The sequence below is a fragment of the Cydia fagiglandana genome, chromosome 11 (genome assembly GCF_963556715.1).
Source record: "Cydia fagiglandana chromosome 11, ilCydFagi1.1, whole genome shotgun sequence".
NCBI classification, from domain to species: domain Eukaryota; kingdom Metazoa; phylum Arthropoda; class Insecta; order Lepidoptera; family Tortricidae; genus Cydia; species Cydia fagiglandana.
In genome coordinates, this window is record NC_085942.1 from 14,823,118 (window position 1) to 14,831,866 (window position 8,749).

Below are 8,749 nucleotides of genomic sequence, written 5' to 3' on the forward strand. Positions count from 1 at the left end.
GAGCTAATACGACGAGCCACGAAGTGAATGTATAATCATTAGTTCGACGGGCTTGCTCGCTAGAGGCGAGCCACGAGACGCGCCGCGAGCCGAGCCACGAGCCGCGTATCTAAACCGGCCATTATATTTCGTCAACTTTACCTACTCATGTGTAGCTAGCGGTCAGCGGCAGCGGTATAACTTATATAAAACCCAATGAAATCAAATTAACAACTATACAGTATCTGCATAAATTTTGGACTTCATCCTTAAATACCTATACTCCGACTGGTAGAAGGACTGCGCGTAATGCAAGCAAGCGAGAACTATGCCGGGCACATAGCCCGGGTTCTTCTTGCTGTAGTGGTTCAGGTATATCGCCAGGGCGACCAGCATGCCGGACCATACGTATCTGGAAAAGAAAGGTAAGTTTAATCCTTTGATCGCCAAAGTCATCATCTGAAACGCGCGGCTACAGCCCAAAATCGATCTTATGCAAGTCATGCATTCCCTGGGCTCCGAAGTAATAGTAGAGTATGCAAACGGTATGATGAGAGATAGATCAATCTCATGCATTCCGACAAGATTCACGCGTGGCGTTCAAAGGGTTAAGAAAGGGGGAGAGTTAAGAGGACACTAACACCGCTAATGATGTAACTTTTACTTTTATAACACCGCTGTGTAAAACCCTTTTTATGTGCAAATAAATGATGAATGACAGAGTTAAGAAGGTTCATCAAGGAGCGCGAATTAGAGACGCCGGAGGACACCAACAAGTTAGAATGAGGGTAGCTTACAACCGGTCCTTAATGAGATTATCAAGGGAAACTAAATAATAATGATGACTAATTTTAAGATCTATTGAATAAAGGAATGATGTATCATCATTAAGGTATCAAATTTCAACTGCCGTATTATTGCCGTATGGGTAATTTTTTTGACTCATCAATAGAACCCAAATAAATTTACTTACTGGAAAACGAACGGCTTACTAAACAGCACAAACGATATGACGATAGACAACGCCTTCCGCATAGTGGTGACGGTGACCGCCACCGTGGCCCCGCTTATCCGGACCAGCGTCAGCACCGCCTGCAGCCCGAGGTACCCGCTCAGGCTCAGCAGGAATATGTTGGTGTACATGGTTAGCGGGCTGCCGACCTGAAAACAGACGCAAAATGGTCTTGAAAGGTTAAATTAGGGCATCAAATTTTCTACATTTTTAAGATTTCCGAAAAGAGATTTTGACTTTTTCAAAATATTTATTCACCATATTATAGCCCTTGTTAAGACAAATCTTTTGAGACCTGAACCATTCACGTAGCCCTAAAACTCACGAGACCAGGGCGATGTCTCACTGGCTGAAATTGGAGGGCTATACTGATGCGATCGAAAAAACATTTTGAATGTTAATATTAATGTTAAATTCAACCGCAACAACCGCTTAAGTAGGTGGCGCGTTAAGAATACGTTAAGCCTTTATAAGGCTAAGGTAATATGTGACGTTCCACAGCAAAAGGTACCTTACGGCGGCTGGCGCTTACGTCGCATAGCGCCGTAATAATAAAACTGTAAGAAAACTGTATATTCTTTGTTGAAGTAGAATAAGTGTGAAATGTTGCAAGCAACCGGATATTTGTAATTTGAGTCGTTTATCTTTTACATCTATTCCATTTTTATGTAATTGGGTACTATAAGTTTACACTAATTTTATATATTTGTAAATTAGGGAACTATAGGTCTATACCAAAATTAATTTGTAGCTACTAGCTAAGTTGCTCATATGTTTATTTTAAGACTGTTTGTTTCTCAATAAAAAAAAAAAAAAAAAAATATTGGAGCGGCGCGCAGCGTTATTAATAGCGTAAGCGCCAACCGCCATAAGGTACATTTACCCGTGGGACGTCACAAATAGTCTTAAAAGGTTAAATTAGGACATTCAAACAAATATTAACACATTCAGAGCCAAGAACTCGACAGTCGGGTACCTACACTGTTCATAGCAACTACGCGCTCCATACGGCGAAAACGTGTGGCTACGCGCTACGAGCGTAACCCATAGCACTTAGTGGCAATGAATGTGTAAATATTAATTGCAGCCGCAACAACCGCTGAAGTAGATGGCGTGTTAATAATATGGTTTTTAAGGCAAAGGGAATATAATTCCTGCCTGATTTTGAAATTTATTTCAAAGTGATACTGATAGGGTTTAATTTTGTATAATTCCTGACACCCTTATGCCTAAGAGTTACAAATTATGCGGTACCTTCCTACTGGCGGGCATCTGTTACGAACTTAACCAGGGAGGGTGAAATAGGTTTTCATTGGGGGTAACAGTGCTACAAGTGACTTGTATTTAATACAAAAGCTTTGCATTACTTTATCCATCTAAGCGCCACTCGCACCATCCCACTAGCCCGGGGTTAACCGGTTAAACCCTTAATCCAGTGTCAAATTCACTGGTAACCATGGTCAAATAACAGGATTGGTCTTGTTATATATCTGGTTTCGAGCGGGTGATGGGAGTCGAAGTCAAACACCTTATGTGTGATAGTATAAGAACTTAAGAACGTTTATTCTCTAAATGCCTGCCTATAATTATATACACGTTAGGTTGCGCTGACACAAGCAATATGCGTTTATGTTGCAGTAAACCAAAGTGTTACTGTTAAACATTGAAACTGGCTAATCGCCATATTACACCTCCCCCGAAAGTTCCTCTCACCGCCGGGGTGGCAGAAGAAAAAATTTAAACGCATGTTACTTGTTTACAATTTTTTCTGAAATCAATAAATAAAGGTTAATAAATTATATAAATGCAAACAATCTTTATTTAGCTTGATTTAAGTGTCGTATTAATGTCGTAGTCCTTGTAAAAATACCGTTATCTTTTAATAAGAATATATTATCTTCACTTAAAATGTTATCATCTCTCAAACGTTAGAATATTAATTTACTTTCTTTATTCATAAAATATAAATCTTTTTCTTTAAAACATTTACCTATTCTTCATTTTTAAAACATTTACTCTTCAACTGTAAAACATTTTCTACTATCGCTGTTTATAGTTACGGTACCCTATAAATCTCGTAATAAAAATAACTAATGCCGTATTAAATGTTAAGCCTTTCACGGACACCTATAAGGTCGACTATGATCAAGGACATAACTGGGTTGCGCCTCTGTGCGCACCCTTCACCTATCAATGCTATCCATAGCAATTCCTCAATAAACACCTAGGCCCTAGGTCCTAGGGCATGGTCACCCCTTATCAATACTTCATGGGCTACGCTCCCGTGCGTACCCGTGACTAACTGTCATCTCTCCACAATGAGCCCTAACAGAATGTCTTCACTGGGAACAATACGATAATATCGGCATATCAGGCCAGGCTGTACGGCTCTGCCTGTACCTAGAGACACAAATACATTAAGACAATAAGTCTCCTACAACTTTCACGGAGGATACTGTATATCACACTATGATCAAGTACGAAGGACTAGTGCTCTAGCTATAAGGTCGCATTATACGAATGTGCCTATTAACTCCTTAAAACTTCTCAAACTTGTACCGTACTGTAAGCTTTCTATAAAATAATCATTATTATTTAACTTCCAAAATTTAAAAAAATTATGCAATAAATCAAACTTTCGCTGTATATCAGGTGATCAGTCCGACACGTAGCTAAAGTATCAATCATTACTAAGAAACAATGAAATAATCTTATTGAATGGAGTTGTTAATTATTTAATCGGTATGCGGCGTATCAAATTTCATTCATCGCTTATTAAAATATTCTAACTCGCGGCAAAGTCTCGCGGCCTAGATAAGTTTTCTGTCGACGTGCGCACAACGTGTGGCACGCGCTGCAAATTGCAACATACATGATTCTTCTTCCTGGCGTTATCCCGGCATTTTGCCACGGCTCATGGGAGCCTGGGGTCCGCTTGACAACTAATCCCATGATTTGACGTAGGCACTAGTTTTTACGAAAGCGACTGCCATCTGACCTTCCAACCCAGAGGGGAAAATAGGCCTTATTGGGATTAGTCCGGTTTCCTCACGATGTTTTCCTTCACCGAAAAGCGACTGGCAAATATCAAATGATAATTCGTACATAAGTTCCGAAAAGCTCATTGGTACGAGCCGGGGTTTGAACCCGCGACCTCCGGATTGAAAGTCGCACGCTCTTACCGCTAGGCCACCAGCGCTTATGCAACATACATGATTGAGGACACTATTCGACACTTTTAATTTTTATATTATAAGTATTATGACTTCTTATAAAAATTATTTTGAAAATTATTTATGCTCGAAACGAAATAGAGTTTAGCGACAACCTTTTATATTTATGAATGATTTATAAGTTATTACTGTTCTGGAAAAATGCTGGCTTTTTAGAGAAAATTAATTAAATAATTACATATAGGATTTACATCCTATTGCTGCGTGGCTGGCCGTCCTCGGCTTCGTCTTCGTCCGGTCCAGTGCGAGTTCGCGACCGGCATTCTTGGCTGCTGTTGGCGCGGCCTGGCGAGCTGGCACCTCCACGTGGCACTCGCTTGACGCTTCATATGGCTGGCTGGCTCTGCTTCCGATGATTATGGTGGGCCGGGATAACCCTGGACACCTCTTGATTTGCGAGCCGGGAAAGCCTGGACAACGCTCTTCGATCTTCGCTCTTCTTGATTTCTCGTGGTTTCCGATTTTTGATGTTAGATGGTTCTTCTTTTTTCTTGGTTCTTAATGGTGGTTGGTTCTGACTGCGTGGATTCTTGCGTTGAAAGTGTGATTGATTTTCTGGGTTGATCTTGACTGCGTTGGTTCTTCTCTTCTTTTGTAGTCTTGGTAGATTTTTTCTTCTTTCTTGAGTGTTAGTTCCTTGGTTCGCTGGTCTGGGTCGCCATCAAATAACAAGGTTGGTTTTGTTATGTGTTGTTTCGAGCAGTAGCAGGGAGTATGTATTGAAACACTTTATGTGTGATAGTATAAGAACTTAAGAACGTTTATTCTCTAAATGCCTGCCTATATATACACGTTAGGTTGCGCTGACACAAGCAATATGCGTTTATGTTGCAGTAAACCAAAGTGTTACTGTTAAACATTGAAACTGGCTAATCGCCATATTACAATGGTAACTGGAAGAGTGGAGGGAACCAGATCGCGCGGCAGATCACCTATGCGCTGGACTGACCAAATAAAATCCGCAGTGGGAAACCGCGTATCTGACTGACCTGACTGTGCCAGACAGTCTGCCAACAGGGTGAGATGGCGGGAAATCGTGCGAAGAGCTGTGTCCGCCTCTACTACCGATGCGGACGCCTCAACGTGACAACGACCGCTCTGTCAAGAGCGATACGACAGAGAAGATGGTAACTGGTATGTTTAACCGGTTAACCCCAGGTCAGGGGGATGGTGCAAGTGGTGCTAAGTATTATTATGCTTACCTTTGAGCAGTAAACATATCCTTTACTCAATATCCCCGTACTCCCAGTTATTACTACTAAATAAACGCAGGCAATGGCATAAGAGTAGAAAACCACTTCATTGTTGGACGCCTGGAATTGCTTCATTGCCTTCTCTTGCACGTTGCCGATGATGGCGTCGCAGAGGAGGGCTAGGGATATCACGATCACTCCGATTATGTCGAAGTTTGGAGATGTCATTGAGTCCGCTGAAACGGGTAATTTAAATTGTCGTTAAGACTAATTCCATGATTCTTTTAACTAGGTATTACATTGCTACACATAATATGTGTCATTTCATAAGTAAATAAGCAGTATAAGCACTACACCTTATAAAACCTCGTCCCCTGCCGCGTCTGTCTGTCTGTTTGTACGTTTGATCGCGATAAACTCAAAAACTACTAAACTAATTTTTATGTGGTTTTCATCTATCAGTAGAGTGATTCTTGAGGAAGATTTAGGTGTATAATTTGCTACCCCGTGCGAAGCTAATGAAAGCAACATAGGTAAAATTCCTGCATTCAAATCAGAGTTAAATATTTCTGTTGAGCATTAATATTTGTTTCAACGTTTTGAATGTTTCCTGTGTAGGTATTTATTGTCTCTCTCTAATTAAACGTTAATCTTAGTAAGATAGATTAAAGGATTATGTTAATCCTAGTAAGATTAAGATTAAGAAAATAGATCATTTAGCTGTTCTTAAATTTAGTTCTCTAATTCTATGGGATTAAAATTGGTATTTTTAAAATGAGTATACTTTTTACTATGCTTAGAATGAGTATTACCTAAAGTAAACATAGTAAGGCCTATACACATGACCACAGCCGCAAAATAGTCCAGGAAACTGTATCTCTTCCCCAGTATAATGATGCTCCCAATCATCACCGGTATGAGCTTGCAGCTCTTGAAGATCAGCTGTGTCGGGTAATTCAGGTAACTTAGTGCTAGGTTTGAGAGTGACATGGTTCCAAGCGTCAATGCTGCTAGTAGAGCATATACTTTTAATGGTACTCTGTAACAGTAAATTGCTGTCTTATATTCAGAGATCGGACAGATTGGCGTCATTGCTCGCAATAAGAAATCTTTGTGTTATTTATAGATTAGGAATCAAAATTAAACCTCAGGTAAGAAATACATTAACTGATTAATTTTTTAATCAATTTTGGAGTCATGTCCAGATTATTGCGAGCAATGACGCAATCTCGTCCGATCTCTGTTTATATTAAATCTAAACATATTAAAAAAACACTCATCTCAAAGTTCAAAAACTTTAGCACATTCACTGCCCCCGACGCACATGTGCGTCCACCGTCATACAAGTTTGTTCCTAGGCCACGCCCCCTGGCAGTGAATGTGTTAATATCAGCATTCACTCTACATGAGCTTTTCAAGATAATGAACAAGATAGCTTTTCATGGATTGTGGCGGATTTGCAGTCTTGGCCACCTTAGGTCCCAGGCACTGTAGTAACTACTAGCCGCCCCTTTCTCAGCACCCAGCAGCAGCAGCAGATTATAAACAACAGATTTGTTGCATTTCATACTTTAGATAATTATTAAATATTATAATGTTTATTCAATCTTGAAATCATATTACTTATATTAATATTAAAAACTTCAAAAAAATATCATAATACTCACTTCCTCTTAATGGGATTCCTTATCAACGATTCCACATAACTGAGCGCCATAGTAATAATAAATTGTACTAAAGTTATATACAAACTCACAGGCTTCACTTCCGGCTCAGAGAATATGAGCTCTAAGTAAAATCCATAGGCTAAATAGCATATAAATACAAATATACAACAACATAGGAACTGTGTTAGCTGGCTATATGGCGTTAGATTGAGACAAAGTATATTAATCTCAGTTTTTTGACTCTCTCTACCATTTCTTGAGTCGTCAATCTTAATAATAGTGTCTTTGGAAGACATTGTGTCTTTAGAAATATTCTCGTCGTTTTAAATCTTCATTATGATTTTTGTTTTCATCTGAAACGGAAATTGTTGTTTAGGACCGCATAGTTTCAAGTGTTTTGTAAATAGCTACATTGAACCGCGTGGAAAAATCCTCAATGTTTTTCAATCATCGTAAATGAAAAAGAGAAAGTATTTAGGAAGCTTGTATGTAAAATACCTTGCGTCACCTCTTCAAATTATGTGGTAAGATAATTAAAATTCACTTATTATTACGAGACACGTAGCCTCTATTTTCAAAGCTCCTTCTCCAACAACTCTAGAATAGATAGTACGACAGCACTTTGACAGTTGACAGATACAGCTGTTTCATTTGACATAAGTTGTCTGTACGGCTGGTAACATTATAAATTAATTTATATATTTATTCATATATTTTAAAAAGCTTTAATTTTTTGCACATATTTGTTTTATGATCGATTGGACTTCAGTGTAAATGTAAACTTTGACATGGTTGAATGAATCAGTTTTCTAGTAATTCTTATTTAAAAAATTAGTACACAGTGTTGTCAGCTTTGTAATCAATATTTTCCTACCATTTGGAAGAATTTATCTTTCCCTTCTTTCTAGCATTCGTCAATTCTATTTGTCCTGTTGTGTTGTGGCCTTATCCATAATAATTTTATTTTGTTTGCATTGTGAAACTTTAATTCATTTTAATATGCGTACTTGAGGGATAGTTTGACCCTAAGAGATAGAAAGAGAATGGAAGCATTTGAAATGTGGTGCTGGAGGCGTATGGAAGGCATTAGTTGGAGAGACAAGATAACGAATGAGGAGGCGCTAAGAAAAGTGAATGAAAGGAGAGCTATCCTGGACACCATTGCAAATAGACGCGGGAAAATGATTAAACACTCAATACGACTCGACCACTTCTTTAAAACTATCCTGGATAGGACGCAACCGAACCTTGGAGCGGTTCGGCGAGATCCACGTGATTTCTTACTCTGGCTTGATCCAGTATTGTTTCGTCTGACTCAGACTGAGTTTCCTCGAATTTACTTTACTGCCACCCGAAGGGATAAGAGTAAGACGTTACGGAATTTCTTTGATAGAGTCTGTGCGGAACTTAGAGGATATAACCAACGGAGACGCCATGTCTAAAATTTTCGGTACAAAATAGTCTGCCGTTTTTTGCGGGGGAGGGGCACATCAAATGTATAGGTACGTCATGTCAGATAAACGTCAGTCCATACATATGGTTGACATGTGGTTGACCATTGGCCGCCTATTTTCGACAGAGGGGAACGCCTGTTAATGGCGGCTCCATTGTTAATTACTCCGAGGTGCGGAAAGAGAAGAGTCGTGGAATGTATGGGGCCCAACA

General features: G+C 39.4%; 1 protein-coding gene across 2 annotated transcripts; it reads right to left on the reverse strand.

The window, feature by feature from the left end:
- Nucleotides 1-133: 133 nt before the first annotated feature.
- Nucleotides 134-7,685, reverse strand: LOC134669088 (adenosine 3'-phospho 5'-phosphosulfate transporter 2). Of its 2 annotated transcripts, none has more exons than XM_063526618.1 (6): nt 7,583-7,685; nt 7,085-7,437; nt 6,230-6,456; nt 5,427-5,653; nt 953-1,140; nt 134-391 (listed from the first exon to the last, which is right to left on the reverse strand). In XM_063526618.1, exons 2-6 carry the CDS (start codon nt 7,378-7,380, stop codon nt 214-216), a joined length of 1,116 nt encoding a protein of 371 aa, XP_063382688.1. In that variant the 5' UTR covers nt 7,381-7,437; nt 7,583-7,685; the 3' UTR covers nt 134-213. The 2 variants fall into 2 exon arrangements, with proteins under 2 accessions (XP_063382688.1, XP_063382689.1); XM_063526619.1 differs by having other exon boundaries at nt 7,593-7,677.
- Nucleotides 7,686-8,749: the final 1,064 nt, after the last annotated feature.